The 19,311-nt window shown below is 44.9% G+C and overlaps 1 protein-coding gene across 1 annotated transcript in view; it reads left to right on the top strand.

The window, feature by feature from the left end:
- EVC (EvC ciliary complex subunit 1) overlaps positions 1-19,311 on the top strand; it is a 122,757-nt gene that overhangs the window by 36,123 nt on the left and 67,323 nt on the right. Inside the window, exons 7-9 of the mRNA XM_077280124.1 lie at positions 1,529-1,666; positions 2,823-2,981; positions 7,638-7,854. Coding sequence (XP_077136239.1) covers positions 1,529-1,666; positions 2,823-2,981; positions 7,638-7,854 — 514 coding nt within the window. The remainder of the gene's footprint in view (positions 1-1,528; positions 1,667-2,822; positions 2,982-7,637; positions 7,855-19,311) is intronic.

Here is a 19,311-nt window from a genome sequence, read left to right as displayed (position 1 = left end):
TGTCAGCAATGGGCCAAAGTAATGGGGGTGGCAGGACTGGCCAAAGTATGCATGGATGTTAATGGGGGTGTTAGGAATGGGCCAAACTCAGCATGCATTTAATGGGAGAATAAGGAATAAGCCAAACTAGGTATGGATGTTAATGTCAGCTTCAGGAATGGACTTAACTAAGCATGAATATTACTGGGGGAGTCAAGAATGGACCAATCTTAGCATAAATGTTAATCGATGTGTCAAGAATGGACCAAACGTAGCATGAATGTAAGGGAAGAATGAGAAATAACCCAAACTAAGCATGAATGTTAATGAGGGAGTCAGAGAAGGACTAATCTAAGCATGCGTGTTAATGAGGGAGTCAGGAATGGGCCAAGCCAGGCATTGTTTATGGGGGAGTCAGAAAACATAGCTGCCAGCATCATAATAATCCTAAATTTGTGCTCATTTATTAAAGGGAACCTGTCAGCGGATTTCTGCTACCTCATCTGAGAGCATCATGATGTAGGCAAAGAGACCCTCAATCCAAAGATGTATCACTTAGTTTACTGGGCACAGCAGTTTTGACACAATCAGAGTTATAGATTTAGCAATGTGTCACGCTAGTGACTCGCGCAGGCAGTGAGCGCCCCCTGCTCAATGTGGTCACCGTTCTGCTCCTCCCAGTCTTGGGTCGTCTCACAGAGCTGCCTCTTCCAGCATTTCCAGCTTTCATGCATCCTACTGTTGCTGGGGAGTCTCCACCTAGCTATAGGGAGGCGCAGCATAAAGTTAACCACTTGTGTCCTGCAGAGTTTAGATTCTTTATGATTTATTAGGCAGCTCCTCTCACTACTCCTTGCATGAACATAGATTTCTAGTTGCTTGTCACTAGATCCTGTTGGTGCATGATCTCTCCACTCCTGACCTCGGCTCCGTTGGACCTGTACTGCCTGAACTGACCTCAGATTGTCTTACCACTTCTTTGTCTTTGTCCACCTGTACCTCCTATCTGTGTCTCTGACCCACCAGTCAGCTACTGCAGAGTCGGGGACTGCCCTAGAGTGGAACCTGGTGACTACTGGTGGCCAAGCCTATCCTCAACCTTTAGAGGCTCTAGTGAATACCAGGTAGTCCTTTAGGTTTGCCTCTCTAGGATAAGCCCGGCCAGTGGCTTAGTGGGTCCACACTTAGCCATGTTTCACAAGGCAGCAGAGCTGACAAAGCTGCCCGCGCCCTCACCAGGCTCTTTATGTACGTTGTCTATAGACAGTGAGCTGCTTATCAAAGGGGGGCGGTTTCAGACTTGCAAGCCTGCACCAGGTAGTCACAGCAATGATTATGACCAGGTGATGTAACCTTCAGTGTAAATAAATAACAACACACAGCCTGACATGTGACACATCGTTGAAATCAGTATTTTAACCCCTACACCACGCTGTCCTCAGATTACATTTCCTTTAAGAGTGCAGACATTCCTATAGGCTCAAAACAACCAAACAAGAGAAAACTGTTGGACATTTACAGTCAGATTAATTCTCTTTTAATCATCCAGGAGCTGGAAGAGCTTGAACAGAAACACCAGTCACGTTTGATGTCAAACAAGTCGTGGAACAGAAAGGGCTCGGAATCCCAAACCATGGAAGACATTGAGAGGAGGGAGAGAGAATATTCCGACCACCTAATCCGAAATGTACGTACAGAATGCGGAGTGCGATATTCCTCATTTGGGCAAGACGGCGCTACATTTCATTTGTCTTATTAGTATAATAGTTTTTTAGTTATCGTCAATCAAAGTGTTGGCAATTTAGAGACGTGTGACACTGCCCAATCCCACATGGAAACGACCATTTGTGGATGGGGTTAGTGGATGCTCCACTCTTTTTCAGCTCGGTTAGGGTGGTGACACTTGTCTTACCGTTACAGAACGATATGTTGTATGGTTTCTTTAAAGGGGAACGGTCACCAGGTGATAAGTAACCAGTTTTTACTGTTATTGTATTTCTGCTGCTCCCCTGAGTATTTGTCTTTTTTCTTTTTTTTAAATCCGCCCTATGGTTCCAGAACTATAGGCCAGTTAATTTAGTGCTCATTTTTATGGGCTTTATTAAGGGGGTGTGGCTTATCTGGGGGCGTGTCTTTAGCCTGCTCTGTATTATTACCCTGTGAGCCACGCCCACAATTAACACTTGGAAAATACCATAAAAATTAGTACTTCACAAAAAAGGTCCATGCATCTGGAACTGTATGGAGGATTTAAAAAAAAAGAAAAAAGAAATACTGGGGGAGCATCAGAATAAAATGAGAGTGAAAACAAGGTTTTTTCTTACCTGCTGACAAGTCCACTTTAAGAGTCCATAAAAGGGTTGTCCACTTCATTTTTATTTTTTTAAATGTGTCGGGAACTTGACATTGTGGGTCTTACTAATATATAAGCATTAGTGATGAGCGAGTATACTCATTGCTCGGGTTTTCCCGAGCACGCTCGGGTGGTCTACGAGTATTTGTGACTGCTCGGAGATTTTGTTTTTGTCGATGCAGCTGCATGATTTACAGCTACTAGCCAGCCTGAGTACATGTGGGGGTTGCCTGTTTGCTAGGGAATCCCCACATGTATTCAGGCTGTCTAGTAGCTGTAAATCATGCAGCTGCGTGGACAAAAACTAAATCTCCGAGCAGTCACAAATACTCGTAGACCACCCGAGCAACGAGTATACTCGCTCATCACTAATAAGCATCATGGTTTCTCTCCGCCGCCTTCCACAGAATGGCCAGTGACGGAGGAGCCCGTGACATGACCCGCTCTTCCTATGCTTAATTGGAGCATTGTGTACATTGTTTCATTACAGTTAGAAGACTTCTGGAAACAGATTGAGAACGTCCATCAGATTCTTCACGACAAAGCAAAATGCTCCTATGACGAAGCCGAACGGATAATGATGAACCTGGTGCTGAAAATGATCGCTGTTGAAAGTATATTGTGTGACTCCCAGGAGGAGCTGGTGATGGTAATTTCTACAACCCCCGTTGTCTGTATGTAAGGATATATAGTGATTAGAGATGGTGCAAATCAATTTGCAGGGTCCAGTCCATCGGTAATTGTCAGAATTCCGGGAACCCTCAAAATCATCTTCAGCGTTTGACTGGATCCACGGCTCTTTTGATTGGCCGCCATAGCGGGATGCCACTTGTGTCATGCCCCAATGATGACATCATGCCAGGCCAGCTAATCACAAGAAGAGCAGTGGATGATGTCATGTAGGAAGCAGTTCTCAGGTCATTCTCAGCTCTGTGTGAGAGCCGAACCCCGCAGCAACGCCCACCATCGGTGCTAGCACCAGTCGTGGGCATGTAAGCCCCCTGACAGCGGCATAGAAGAGCATCGAGCAGGGAATACGATCGTGTTGTCTTGATGGTTTCCATGGAGACCCCCTGCCGCAAGATGGCTGCGGGGTCCTTCGGTGTCCTGCAGGGAAGGTGACTTGTGAGCGCCTGCTGAGAGCCGGAGCTGACTTGCCTCCTTCCCTGCCTGTCAGGTGCTGATGTGATACTCTGCCATGCAGAAACATTGCAGCGTATCAGATGTAAAAATGTAAAAAAATAATTAAAAAGTGTAAAAGTATTTTTTTTAAAAAATCCCCAAATGAGGAACAAAAAGGAACAAATATTTTTCCAGTCAGCACATTTACTTATGTAAATAAAAAAAATTAGAAGTACACATATTTGGTATCGCCACGTCCGTAACGACCCGATCTATAAAACTGTCCCACTAGTTAACCCCTTCAGTGAACACCGTAAAAAAATAAAATAAAAAACAATGCTTTATTGTCATACTGTTGAATAAAAAGTGCAATAAAGCCCAATAAAAAAGACATGTAAACAAAAATGGTACCGCTGAAAATGTCATCTTGTCCCACAAAAAAAACAAGCCGCCGCAGAGCTCCAGCAGCAAAAAAATAAAAAAGTTACAGCTCTCAGAATAAAGCGATGCAAAAATAATTATTTTTTTCTATAGAATAGTTTTTATTGTATAAAAGTGCCAAAACATAAAAAAACTATATAAATTGGGTATCACTGTAATCGTACTGACCCGAAGAATAAAGCTTACCAATTTTACCACACACAAAAAAAAATACAAATAAAAGCAATTCCTGTTTTTTGTTCATTCTGTCTTCCAAAAATCGATATGTGGGCTGCATTTTATTATATGGAGGCTGCCTTATGCCATATGGGGGCTGCATTATATGCTATCAAGGATTATGGGGACTGCATTATACTATATGTACTATATGGGGGCTGTATCAAAGACCATAGGGAGTGCATTGTACTATATGGAGGACTCTGATGAGTGCATTATACTGTGGAGAGTGCATTGTACTATATGGAGGACTATGCGGAGTGCATTGTACTCTACAGAGGACTATGGGCTGTGCATTATACTGTATAGACTATGATGAGTGAATTATACTATATGGAGGACTATGGGGCACATTATACTATGTAGAGGACTATGGGATGTGCATTATACTATTTGGAGGACTATGGGGTGCATTATACTATATGGAGGACTACGGGGTGTGTTATACTAAACAAGCAAAATGCTGCATATTCATCGAGTGATTGGATTGTTCATGCCGGAACTAAAATAATTGTTCTCAGCAGCACATTGCCTCGTGAAAACTGCAGATATGCTGCTGATTTGATATTGTATGGGGACAGATTGATCTACTAGTGATTGTTCTGTCCCCATCGTTCTTCCTCAGCCGGTGTAAAGAGGTCCGTAAACAAGTGCAGAATGACTTCAATATTGTCGATCACGCTCGTTTAACGGCCTGTACTCAGCCCATGCGAATTCAACCAAAATGTTCCTGTGCGATGGTGCAATATGTGAGCATTTGGGGCCCCACTTTAAACTTTTGCTCAGGGCCCCACTTTGTCTAAAACTGGCTCTGCCAAAAGGGGGTCACTTGAGAGAGGATTCTGCTCTTCTGGCTTAGGGGCTTTGTATATGGAGTCCACAAACTATTCCAAGAAAAATCTTTCCTCAAAAAGTCAAATAGAGCTCCTTCCCTCCGGAGTCTCACCATGTTGCTAAGCAGTACTGTACAGCCACATATGGGGTATAGAAACATTCAGCAGACATTTTTGTGCCATTTGTACCCATTTTGCTCCCTATAGTCCCTGGCCGGCTTCTCTCAACGCTCCAGATGTATACACATGTTAAAGACCTAGAGTGGTGCAGGGAGAAGCTGCCCCTGACTAGTCAGATCTCTCCCCAGAGTCTCCGGCTGGGTCTTTAAACTATGTTTTCTCTGAAAAACCTGACAAAAACAGATTTAGGCAGCATGTTTTGACTGACAGGTTGCCTTTTAATGTGTTATGACTACTTCCATTAGTTATCCATTAATCTGATCGCACTAGGTGATGGATCACATAGACATGCTGCTTGGTGTAATTAGGCCCAGAGCCACTAAGTACGACCCTGACCGTGACCGCTGTCATTTTACAGGGACATTTTTCCCTGTAATTGAGTCCGCTATTACAACTCTAATTATGGGGAAAATAAGTTATTTAAAATAAAAAAGTTAAAAAAAATGTGTACATCAATTTGCGCTAAAAAAAGGATTTAATGTATTTTTTGCACACCCACACAATGTAAAATAAACTAATCGTAAAGAATTGTAAAATTTCAAAAATAATAAATAAACTCTTACCAATCAATCACATATATATAAAAAAAAAACAGCGGATTGAGAAGAAAAGAGTGGGCACCATTCATGGAAAAATGAAGCCCATAATATCCAGATAATTGGACGGCATATTATACAGAGACCTGCACTCGATGCAGTGACCCTGACTAAAGTATGTCATAAATCAAAATAACTCGCACCATGGCAGAAAAAAAAAATATTCTAGGGTTTTCATTTAGTCTCATGAAAAAATAACGACAAGGTTTGTACCGAGTTTTGTAGTTAGACCCTGCACGATAACGTTAAAGCTTCGGCTTTTATCTTATTTTTAACTTCAACCTTTTTGCTCCCCTTCTTCCCAGAGCCATAACTTTTTTTATTTTTTGGTCAAAATGGCCATGTGAGGGCTTGTTTTTTTGCGGGACGAGTTGAACGATACCATTGGTTTTAAAATATCATGTACTGGAAAATGGGAAAAAATTTCAAGAGCGGTGAAACTGCAAAAAAAGTGCAATCCCACAGTTGTTTTTTTTTTTTATTTATTACCATGTTCACTACATGCTAAAACTGACCTGCCATTGTGATTTTCCAGGTCATTACAAGTTCATAGACACCAAACGTGTCTAGGTTCTTTTTTAAGTGGTGAAAAAAGATTCCAAATTTTTGTGTTTTATCTTTTTTTCTCACTACGCCGTTTAGCGACTGGGTTAATTCTTTTTGTTATATTGATAGATCGGGCAATTCTGAACGCAGCGATACCAAATGTGTGTATGACTGGTTTTTTTTTATTGTGTTATTTTGAATGGGGCGAAAGGGGGGTGATTTGAACTTTTATATATTTTTACATTTTTTTAATATTTTTAAAACATTTTTTTTAACTCTTGTCATGCTTCAATAATCTCCATGAGAGACTAGAAGCTGCCATAACCCGACCGCCTCTACTACATACTGATGATGATCAGGTCGCCTGTGTGTAGCAGAATTACTCATGTGCTATGAGCTCCGACCACTGGGCGACGCTCATAGCAATCTGGCAGTGACAACCATAAAGGTCTGCTGGAGGCCTCTGGTTGTCATGCCAACCCATTGGTGACCCGCGATCATGTGACGGGGTCACCGATGGGCGGGATTTCCGTCGCGCTTGCCAGAAGCACGTGTCAGAGATTGACAGCATCATTTATCTAGTTAACAGCCGCGGGTGGATCGCGATTCCACCCGCGGCCGTTAGCGGCACATGTCAGCTGTTCAAAGCAACTGACATGTGTCAGGAAAGATGTGCCGGAACCCACATCAAAGGGAGGGAGTCCGACATCAGCGTACTATTACACCCGATGTCGGAAAGGGGTTAAAGAGAATCTGTCGGCAGATTTTTGTCTTTTAATTTCAGATTAGCATGATGTAGAGGCTGAGAACCTGATTCCAACGATATGTCAATTACTAGGTTGTGTGTTACTGTTTTCAATAGAATCAGTGTTTTATCAGCAGGAGGTTATCACTACAGGACTAGGTGTCTCATGCCATGTAGTCCTCCTGCTCTCTCTAGCAACGACCCCACCACTGATTGTCAGCTTTCTGCCAATATGCAGTGTATACAGAAAGCTGCCAATCAGTGATGTGGGCGGGGTTATATAGGGCTCAGCATTCTGCAGATCTGCAGACGAGAAAACAGTGATTGCATCAAAACTGCAGCACACAGATCAGCAAGTGACACATCTGTGGAATTAGGGTCTCTGCCCCTACATCACCCTGCTCCTGGATTACATAGAAAAAATCTGCTGAAATATTCCCTCTAAATGCTAATAATAGCATCTTTTTCTTGTGTTACAAAATATTGCTTCTAGTATCATCAAACATAAATTCCGCACAAATAGGTTACCGATATGGCACGAATATGGCAAATTCAGATTCGACCATACTCACTCAAATCTAATCAATGGCTGCAGCAAACATCATCATCATGTTTATTGTTGATAGGAAATCCAAGAGAAGATGATCCGCTGGGAGCACATGGCCAAAGTGGTGGAATCCCTGAAGTATCAGATCCAGGAGGAAAGTGAATGCAGACTGAACGCCGTTTCCAAAACTCTGGGGCAGCTGATGACAAAGAAGAAACTGACATTGAAACAAAAGGAGCAGCACCTAACTGAGCTCTTCAAAGAGTTTTGGGAGGAGGTGTCCCGATATAACAGAGGTGGGTGATGTGGACAGTTAGAAGATTATGGTATATCCCTAATAGCCAGGTCTACAGTCTAAGTCTGTGCTTACTAGTTATTAGTCTCTGTCCTCATCCTGCCACAATGTAGTGGCCCTAACACCCTCACTCAGTCTCGGTGATGCTCCTAGTAGACTACTTCAGTGCTCCAGGTGGCCCTGGCAACCTCAGTCATTCCCCACATGGTCCTCCCAGCTCCATTCATTGGATCCTGTTGTACTAGTAACCACTTTACATGCCCTTTGTCACCCTACCAGTCAAAGTCAGTGCCTCACGTGGCACTAGTACCTCACAGCTGAAATCCGCACCCAATGTGACCCTTGCAGACACTTTTACTGACTCACATGGCTCTAGCAGCTACTTTTCCTGCCCAGTGTAGCTTTAGCTGTATATGTTAGTGCCACACAGTGCCCCAGCCATTGCACCAGCCTCTACCAGTATACCCTATCAATGATCATGTAATCTTTAGTTTCCCACATGGCCTTCATAGCCTTACTCAGTGCCTACAAGGCTTTATCAGCTCATTTAAGTGTCCCATTTGACCGTAGTTGCTCCATTCAGTACCCCACATGATCCTAGTAGACCTAGTCAGTGGCCCACCACCTCCAGTCGATGCACCACAGTACCGAGCACTTCCAGCCACAAATCCTACCCTAGATCTAGCATTTCCAGTCAGTGTCCCTTGTTGCCACAGTAAATACCGGCATTGCACCAGATAATGGCCCACATTACCCTAGAAGCTATAGTAGGTGCCCCACAAGGACCCCATGTGAATGCATGTAACATACGTTACTATATACTAGTGATATTTATAGAATAATATCTCTTAATGTTTTATATAATCTAATCTACCCGAAGATTTCATCCATTATAAGTTCATGCTAAAAACATACAACTCTGCCCTTCACCTCTCCAAACAAACCTATTTAAACACCCTCATCACCTCGCTGTCCAATAACCCTAAACGTCTCTTTGACACTTTCCAGTCCCTACTCAACCCAAGAGAGCAGGCCCCAACCACTGATCTCCGCGCCGACGATCTGGCCAATTACTTCAAAGAAAAAATTGACCACATTCGACAGGAAATCATCTCCCAATCTCTTCATACCATGCACCGTCCTCCCTCCCCCACTGCATCTAGTTCACTCTCTGACTTTGAGCCAGTTACAGAAGAAGTAGTAGTCGGGATCCTTGCATCTTCTCGTCCGACCACTTGCACTAGTGACCCCATTCCGTCACATCTCCTCCAGTCCCTTTCCCTGGCTGTCACCTCTCACATAACAAAAATATTCAACCTTTCTCTCTCTTCTGGTATCTTTCCCTCCTCATTTAAGCATGCCATCATACATCCATTACTTAAAAAACCCTCCCTCGACCAAAACTGTGCCGCTAATTATAGACCTGTCTCTAATCTTCCCTTCATCTCTAAACTCCTTGAACGCCTGGTCCACTCCCGTCTTATCCGCTATCTCTCAGATAACTCTCTTCTCGACCCTCTTCAATCTGGCTTCCGCTCTTTACACTCTACTGAAACTGCCCTCACTAAAGTCTCTAATGACCTGCTAACAGCTAAATCTAATGGTCACTACTCCATGCTAATTCTCCTGGATCTCTCCGCAGCATTCAACACTGTGGATCATCAGCTCCTCCTCACTATGCTCCGCTCCATCGACCTCAAGGATGCCGTTCTCTCCTGGTTCTCCTCCTATCTCTCTGACCGATCCTTCACTGTATGTTTTGCTGGTTCCTCCTCCTCTCACCTTCCCCTTACTGTTGGGGTTCCTCAAGGATCAGTCCTAGGCCCCCTCCTCTTCTCTTTGTATACTGCCCCTATTGGTCAAACAATCAGTAGATTTGGTTTCCAGTACCATCTCTATGCTGACGACACCCAATTATACACCTCTTCTCCTGCTTTCACGCCGACCTTCTTAGAAAACACCAGTGATTGTCTTACCGCTGTCTCTAACATCATGTCCTCCCTCTATCTGAAACTGAACCTGTCAAAAACTGAACTCCTCGTGTTCTCTCCCTCTACTAACCTACCTTTGCCTGACATTGCCATCTCCATGTGCGGTTCCACCATTACTCCAAAGCAACATGCCCGCTGCCTTGGGGTCATCCGTGATTCCAAGCTTTCATTCACCCCCCACATCCGATCACTGGCTCGCTCTTCTTATCTGCATTTCAAAAACATTTCTAGAATTCGCCCTTTTCTTACTTTTGACTCTGCAAAAACTCTTACTGTCTCACTTATTCATTCTCGTCTGGACTATTGTAACTCTCTACTAATCGGCCTCCCTCTTACCAAACTCTCCCCGCTCCAATCTGTCCTGAATGTTGCAGCCAGGATCATATTCCTCACCAACCGTTACACCGATGCCTCTACCCTGTGCCAGTCATTACACTGGCTACCCATCCGCTCCAGAATCCAGTACAAAACTATTACCCTCATCCACAAAGCACTCCATGGCTCAGCACCACCCTACATCTCCTCTCTGGTCTCAGTCTACCACCCTACCCGTGCCCTCCGCTCCGCTAATGACTTCAGGTTAGCATCCTCAATAATCAGAACCTCCCTCTCCCGTCTCCAAGACTTTACACGTGCTGCGCCGATTCTTTGGAATGCACTACCTAGGTTAATACGATTAATCCCCAATCCCCACAGTTTTAAGCGTGCCCTAAAAACTCATTTGTTCAGACTGGCCTACCGCCTCAACACATTAACCTAACTATCCCTGTGTGGCTCATCATAAAAAAAAAAAAAAAAAAAAAACATAATCAGGTTCCTCTCATCATGTTCTCATACACTTTATGCAGTTAATAGCACTCTGTGTCTGTACTGCTACATACTTAGGCAGTGAACTGGTTCATGCAGCTTTACATGAACACCCGAGCCTTACACTATGGCTGATCCAAATAACTAAAGCAATTGTAACCATCCACCTCTCGTGCCTCCCCTTTTCCTCATAGGTTGTAAGCTTGCGAGCAGGGCCCTCACTTATCTTGGTATCTATTTTGAACTGTGATTTCTGTTATGCTGTAATGTCTATTGTCTGTACAAGTCCCCTCTATAATTTGTAAAGCGCTGCGGAATATGTTGGCGCTATATAAATAAAATCATTATTATTTATTATTATATATTATCACATCTAAATATACTAAATATACAGCCATGGCCGATAGTGTTGGCACCCTTGAAATTGTTCGAGAAAGTAACCCTATTTTTCAGACTATAAGACGCACTTTTTATCTCCAAAATTTTGGAGGAAAATGGGGGGATGCGTCTTATAGTCCGGATGTACCTACTGTGGCTGTGGGTGGGGGAGGTAGTGGAGCAGCAGTGGTGAATGAGCAAGTCCTAGGAGGCAGGAGCCAGCGGCTGCGGCTAAAAACTGTGAAAGCTTGTAAAGAGAAATGAATATTCACTGCTCCCCACACCCATAATCCCTCAAGCCTCTATGCACTGAAGCCAGCGCTGAGAGGTGGGAGGGACTATGCGCATGTGGAGCAGTGCATATCCATCTACCTTTAATAGTGGACACAATGTTAGCAGCAGCCGCTGGCTCATGCAGTGACTGGTCGATCACATGTGCTCGCTAATAAAGAGAATGAAAATTCACTGCTCCCCACGCCCATAAGAGTGGAAAATAGTGAATATTCATTCTCTTTAGTAGCGGACACACATAATCGCCCTGCCACTGCAGGAAGCCGGCAGCTGCAGCTAACAGTGTGCCTGCTATTAAAGAAGGTAAATATTCACTGCTCCACACACCCATAGTCCCAGACGTGGGGAACATTGAGTATTCCCGCATCTGTCCTCTGCGTGTAAGCAGCGCATGATGTCACTGCCATGCGCTGCTTACAGACATAAATCAGCTGCTGGCATCAGAACAGGACTCTGTGAGTGAGCACAGAGAAGGTAAGTAAAATGGTTTATGTTTTTCTTTTTATATTTTTATGATGGCCAGGTAAACCAGTATGGGGATGAGGGGGCCTTGCATACCAGGATATTGATGAGGGGGCCATACATACCAGGATGGGGATGAGGGGACCATGTATACCAGGATGGGGATGAAGGGGCCATATATAACTGTATTGGTGATATATATGCACTGCTCAAAAAATAAAGGGAACACTAAAATACCACATCCTAGATATCTCTGAATGAAATATTCCAATTGCAAAATTTTATTCATTGCATAGTGGTATGTGTTCAGAACAATAAAACATAACAATTATCAATGTAAATCAAAATGAATATCCCATGGAGGTCTGGATTTGGAATGATACTCAAAATCAAAGTGGAAAATCAAATTACAGGCTGATCCAACTTCAGTGGAAATGCCTCATGACAAGGAAAAGATGCTCAGTATTGTGTGTGGCCTCCACGTGCCTGTATGATCTCCCTACAACGCCTGGGCATGCTCCTGATGAGGCGGCGGATGGTCTCCTGAGGGATCTCCTCCCAGACCTGAACTAAAGCATCCGCCAACTCCTGGACAGTCTTTGGTTCAACGTGGCATTGGTGGATGGAGCGAGACATGATGTCCCAGATGTGCTCCATCGGATTCAGATCTGGGGAATGGGCAGGCCAGTCCATAGCTTCAATGCCTTCATCTTGCAGGAACTGTTGACACACTCCAGCCACATGAGGTCTGGCATTGTCCTGCATTAGGAAAAACCCAGGGCCAACCGCAGCAGCATATGGTCTCACAAGGTGTCTGAGGATCTCATCTCGGTACCTAATGGCAGTCAGGCTACCTCTGGAGAGCACATGGAGGGCTGTGCAGCCCTCCAAAGAAATGCCACCCCACACCATTACTGACCCACTGCCAAACAGGTCATGCTGAAGGATGTTGCAGGCAGCAGATCGCTCTCCATGGCGTCTCCAGACTCTGTCACATCTGTCACATGTGCTCAGTGTGAACCTGCTTTTATCTGTGAAGAGCACAGGGTGCCAGTGGCTAATTTGCCAATTCTGGTGTTCTGTGGCAAATGTGTTGTGAATTTGGATTCTGGGCTCCCCCGGTGGCTACTGGTGGAATTGAACTGGTGTTTTCATCTTCTCTGTTCACCTGTTCCCATCAAGATGTGGGAGTCGCTATATAACCTTGCTGCTCTGTTAGTTGCTTGCCGGTCATCAATGTTATCAGAAGCCTCTCTGTGCTTGTTCCTGCTCCTAGACAACTACTAGATAAGTTGGACTCTTGTCCATGTTTGTTTTTGCATTTTTGTTCCAGTTCACAGCTGTAGTTTCGTTACTGTGTCTGGAAAGCTCTTGTGAACAGGAATTGCCACTCTGGTGTTATGAGTTAATGCCAGAGTTTTAAAGTAATTTCTGGATGGTATTTTGATAGGGTTTTCAGCTGACCATGAAAGTGTCCTTTCTGTCTTCTGCTATGTAGTAAGTGGACCTCAAATTTGCTAAACCTATTTTCATACTACGTTTGTTATTTCATCTTAATTCACCGCCAATACATGTGGGGGGCCTCTGTCTCCTTTCGGGGTATTTCTCTAGAGGTGAGCTAGGACTAATATTTTCCTCTGCTAGCATTATTTAGTCCTCCGGCTGGTGCTGGGCATCTAGAATCAACGTAGGCATGCTACCCGGCCACTGCTAGTTGTGCGTTAGGTTTAGTTCATGGTCAGCTCAGTTCCCATCTTCCAAGAGCTAGTTCCTATATATGCTGATGCTATGTTCTCTTGCCATTGAGAACATGACAGTTTGACCGGCCCACAAAGTGACAAAGTGTTAATTGTTTGGGCTGAAGCAGGAGAAAAAGAAGTGTTTAAGGGAATTTTTTTTTTTTTTTTTTTTTTCCCCTCAGAGTTTTGCTGCCTAGCCCTTAATTGCTGTCTAGCTGCTTCTTACCTCCTCTTAACCCTTGAATGGCTCTGTGTCCACCTGTTTGTAATGGATCTTCAGAGTGTAACTGCAGGTTTGAATAATCTCGCCACGAAGGTACAAAATTTGCAAGACTTTGTTTGTCATGCACCTGTATCTGAGCCGAGAATTCCTTGGCCGGAATTTTTCTCGGGGAATAGATCTGGGTTTCAGAATTTTCGAAATAATTGCAAATTATTTTTGTCCCTGAAATTTCGCTCTGCCGGAGACCCTGCACAGCAGGTCAGGATTGTGATTTCCTTGCTCCGGGGCGACCCTCAAGACTGGGCTTTTTCATTGACACCAGGGGATCCTGCGTTGCTCAATGTGGATGCGTTTTTTCTGGCCTTGGGGTTGCTTTATGACGAACCTCATTTGGAGCTTCAGGCAGAAAAAACTTTGATGTCCCTATCTCAGGGGCAAGATGAAGCGGAAATTTACTGTCAAAGATTCCGTAAATGGTCTGTGCTTACTCAGTGGAATGAGTGCGCCCTGGCGGCGACTTTCAGAGAGGGTCTCTCTGATGCCATTAAGGATGTTATGGTGGGGTTCCCTGTGCCTGCGGGTCTGAATGAGTCCATGACAATGGCTATTCAGATCGATAGGCGTTTGCGGGAGCGCAAACCAGTGCACCATCTGGCGGTGTCCACTGAGAAGTCGCCAGAGAGTATGCAGTGTGATAGAATTCTGTCCCGAAGCGAGCGGCAGAATTTTAGACGGAAAAATGGGTTGTGTTTCTATTGTGGTGATTCTACTCATGTTATATCAGCATGCTCTAAGCGCACTAAAAAGCTTGATAAATCTGTTTCCATTTGCACCTTACCGTCTAAGTTTATTCTATCTGTGACCTTGATTTGCTCTTTGTCATCTATTACCACGGACGCCTATGTCGACTCTGGCGCCGCTTTGAGTCTTATGGATTGGTCCTTTGCCAAACGCTGTGGGTATGATTTAGAGCCTTTGGAGACTCTTATTCCTCTGAAGGGGATTGACTCCACCCCATTGGCTAATAATAAACCACAATACTGGACACAAGTAACTATGCGTATTAATCCGGATCACCAGGAGATTATTCGCTTTCTGGTGCTGTATAATCTACATGATGATTTGGTGCTAGGATTGCCTTGGCTGCAATCTCACAACCCAGTCCTCGACTGGAGAGCTATGTCTGTGTTGAGCTGGGGATGTAAGGGGGCTCATGGGGATGTACCTTTGGTTTCCATTTCATCATCTATTCCCTCTGAAATTCCTGAGTTCCTGTCTGACTATCGTGACGTCTTTGAAGAATCCAAGCTTGGTTCATTACCTCCGCACCGAGAGTGCGATTGTGCCATAGATTTAATCCCGGGTAGTAAATACCCAAAGGGTCGTTTATTTAATCTGTCTGTGCCTGAACATGCTGCTATGCGAGAATATATAAAGGAGTCCTTGGAAAAGGGACATATTCGTCCATCGTCATCTCCCTTAGGAGCCGGTTTTTTCTTTGTGTCAAAAAAAGACGGCTCTTTGAGACCATGTATCGATTATCGGCTTTTGAATAAGATCACTGTAAAATATCAATACCCATTGCCGTTGCTGACTGATTTGTTTGCTCGCATAAAGGGGGCCAAGTGGTTCTCTAAGATTGACCTTCGTGGGGCGTATAATTTGGTGCGAATCAGGCAGGGGGATGAGTGGAAAACCGCATTTAATACGCCCGAGGGCCACTTTGAGTATTTAGTGATGCCTTTTGGTCTTTCAAATGCTCCGTCAGTTTTCCAGTCCTTTATGCATGATATTTTTCGCGATTATTTGGATAAATTTATGATTGTGTATCTGGATGATATTCTGATTTTTTCGGATGACTGGGACTCTCATGTCCAGCAAGTCAGGAGGGTTTTCCAGGTTTTGCGGTCTAATTCTTTGTGTGTGAAGGGTTCTAAGTGTGTTTTTGGGGTACAGAGGATTTCCTTTTTGGGATATATTTTTTCTCCCTCTTCCATTGAAATGGATCCTGTCAAGGTTCAAGCTATTTGTGATTGGACGCAGCCCTCTTCTCTTAAGAGTCTTCAGAAATTTTTGGGCTTTGCTAACTTTTATCGTCGATTTATTGCTGGTTTTTCGGATATTGCTAAGCCATTGACCGATTTGACTAAGAAGGGTGCTGATGTTGCTGATTGGTCCCCTGACGCTGTGGAGGCCTTTCGGGAGCTTAAGCGCCGTTTTTCCTCTGCCCCTGTGTTGCGTCAGCCTGATGTTGCTCTACCTTTTCAGGTTGAGGTCGACGCTTCTGAGATCGGAGCTGGGGCAGTGTTGTCGCAGAAAAGTTCTGACTGCTCCGTGATGAGGCCTTGTGCCTTCTTTTCCCGTAAATTTTCGCCCGCTGAGCGGAATTATGATGTTGGGAATCGGGAGCTTTTGGCCATGAAGTGGGCTTTTGAGGAGTGGCGCCATTGGCTTGAGGGGGCCAGACATCAGGTGGTGGTATTGACTGACCACAAAAACTTGATTTATCTTGAGACCGCCAGGCGCCTGAATCCTAGACAGGCGCGCTGGTCATTATTTTTCTCTCGGTTTAATTTTGTGGTGTCATACCTACCGGGTTCTAAGAATGTTAAGGCGGATGCCCTTTCTAGGAGTTTTGAGCCTGACTCGCCTGGTAACTCTGAGCCCACAGGTATCCTTAAGGATGGAGTGGTATTGTCAGCCGTTTCTCCAGACCTGCGGCGGGCCTTGCAGGAGTTTCAGGCGGATAGACCGGATCGTTGCCCACCTGATAAACTGTTTGTTCCTGATGATTGGACCAGTAGAGTCATCTCTGAGGTTCATTCTTCTGCGTTGGCAGGTCATCCTGGCATTTTTGGTACCAGGGATTTGGTGGCAAGGTCCTTCTGGTGGCCTTCCCTGTCACGAGATGTGCGAGGCTTTGTGCAGTCTTGTGACGTTTGTGCTCGGGCCAAGCCTTGTTGCTCTCGGGCTAGTGGATTATTGTTGCCCTTGCCCATTCCTAAGAGGCCTTGGACGCACATCTCGATGGATTTTATTTCAGATCTGCCTGTTTCTCAGAAGATGTCTGTCATCTGGGTGGTGTGTGACCGTTTCTCTAAGATGGTCCATTTGGTTCCTCTGCCCAAGTTGCCTTCTTCTTCCGAGTTGGTTCCTCTGTTTTTTCAAAATGTTGTTCGTTTGCATGGTATTCCTGAGAATATCATTTCTGACAGAGGGACCCAATTTGTGTCTAGATTTTGGCGGGCATTCTGTGCTAGGATGGGCATAGATTTATCTTTTTCGTCCGCTTTCCATCCTCAGACGAATGGCCAGACCGAGCGGACTAATCAGACCCTGGAGACATATCTGAGGTGTTTTGTGTCTGCTGACCAGGATGATTGGGTTGCTTTTTTGCCATTGGCAGAGTTCGCTCTCAATAATCGGGCCAGCTCTGCCACTTTGGTGTCCCCGTTTTTCTGTAATTCGGGGTTTCATCCTCGATTTTCCTCTGGTCAGGTGGAATCTTCGGATTGTCCTGGAGTGGATGCTGTGGTGGAGAGATTGCATCAGATCTGGGGGCAGGTGGTGGACAATTTGAGGTTGTCCCAGGAGAAGACTCAGCTTTTTGCCAACCGCCACCGTCGTGTTGGTCCTCGGCTTTGTGTTGGGGATTTGGTGTGGTTGTCTTCTCGTTTTGTCCCTATGAGGGTCTCTTCTCCTAAGTTTAAGCCTCGGTTCATCGGCCCGTATAAGATATTGGAGATTCTTAACCCTGTTTCCTTCCGTTTGGACCTCCCTGCATCCTTCTCTATTCATAACGTTTTTCATCGGTCATTGTTGCGCAGGTATGAGGTACCGGTTGTGCCTTCCGTTGAGCCTCCTGCTCCGGTGTTGGTTGAGGGTGAGTTGGAGTACGTTGTGGAGAAAATCTTAGACTCTCGTGTTTCCAGACGGAGACTCCAGTATCTGGTCAAGTGGAAGGGATACGGCCAGGAGGATAATTCTTGGGTGAATGCATCTGATGTTCATGCCTCTGATCTGGTTCGTGCCTTTCATAGGGCCCATCCTGATCGCCCTGGTGGTTCTGGTGAGGGTTCGGTGCCCCCTCCTTGAGGGGGGGGTACTGTTGTGAATTTGGATTCTGGGCTCCCCCGGTGGCTACTGGTGGAATTGAACTGGTGTTTTCATCTTCTCTGTTCACCTGTTCCCATCAAGATGTGGGAGTCGCTATATAACCTTGCTGCTCTGTTAGTTGCTTGCCGGTCATCAATGTTATCAGAAGCCTCTCTGTGCTTGTTCCTGCTCCTAGACAACTACTAGATAAGTTGGACTCTTGTCCATGTTTGTTTTTGCATTTTTGTTCCAGTTCACAGCTGTAGTTTCGTTACTGTGTCTGGAAAGCTCTTGTGAACAGGAATTGCCACTCTGGTGTTATGAGTTAATGCCAGAGTTTTAAAGTAATTTCTGGATGGTATTTTGATAGGGTTTTCAGCTGACCATGAAAGTGTCCTTTCTGTCTTCTGCTATGTAGTAAGTGGACCTCAAATTTGCTAAACCTATTTTCATACTACGTTTGTTATTTCATCTTAATTCACCGCCAATACATGTGGGGGGCCTCTGTCTCCTTTCGGGGTATTTCTCTAGAGGTGAGCTAGGACTAATATTTTCCTCTGCTAGCATTATTTAGTCCTCCGGCTGGTGCTGGGCATCTAGAATCAACGTAGGCATGCTACCCGGCCACTGCTAGTTGTGCGTTAGGTTTAGTTCATGGTCAGCTCAGTTCCCATCTTCCAAGAGCTAGTTCCTATATATGCTGATGCTATGTTCTCTTGCCATTGAGAACATGACACAAATGCCAAGCGTCCTGCACGGCGTTGGACTGTGAGCACAACCCCCATCTGTGGATTTTGGGCACTCAGACCATCCTCGTGGAGTCGGTTTCTAACCGTTTGTGCAGACAGATGCACATTTGTGGCCTGCTGGAGGTCATTTTGCAGGGCTCTGGCAGTGCTCCTCCTGTTCCTCCTTGCACAAAGGCTGAGGTAGCGGTCCTGCTGCTGGGTTGTTGCCCTCCTACGGCCCCCTCCACGTCTCCTGGTGTACTGGCCTGTCTCCTGGTAGCGCCTCCAGCCCCTGGACACTACGCTGACAGACACAGCAAACCTTCTTGCCACAGCTCGCATTGATGTGCCATCCTGGATGAGCTGCACTACCTGAGCTACTTGTGTGGGTTGTAGAGTCCGTCTCATGCTACCACAAGTGTGAAAGCACAACCAATATTCAATAGCAACCAAAACATCAGCCAGAAAGCATTGGTACTGAGATGTGGTCTGTGGTCCCCACCTGCAGAACCACTCCTTTATTGAAGGTGTCTTGATAATTGCCAATAATTTACATCTGTTGTCTATTCCATTTACACAACAGCATGTGAAATTGATTGTCAGTCAGTGTTGCTTCCTAAGTGGACAGTTTGATTTCACAGAAGTTTGATTTACTTGGAGTTATATTATGTTGTTTATGTGTTCCCTTTATTTTTTTGAGCAGTGTATAACAGGATGGTGGATAGTAGTACAGATTGGGGACAT

The sequence above is a fragment of the Ranitomeya variabilis genome, chromosome 1 (assembly GCF_051348905.1).
Source record: "Ranitomeya variabilis isolate aRanVar5 chromosome 1, aRanVar5.hap1, whole genome shotgun sequence".
NCBI lineage: Eukaryota > Metazoa > Chordata > Amphibia > Anura > Dendrobatidae > Ranitomeya > Ranitomeya variabilis.
This window is presented reverse-complemented; position numbering and strand designations above follow the sequence as displayed.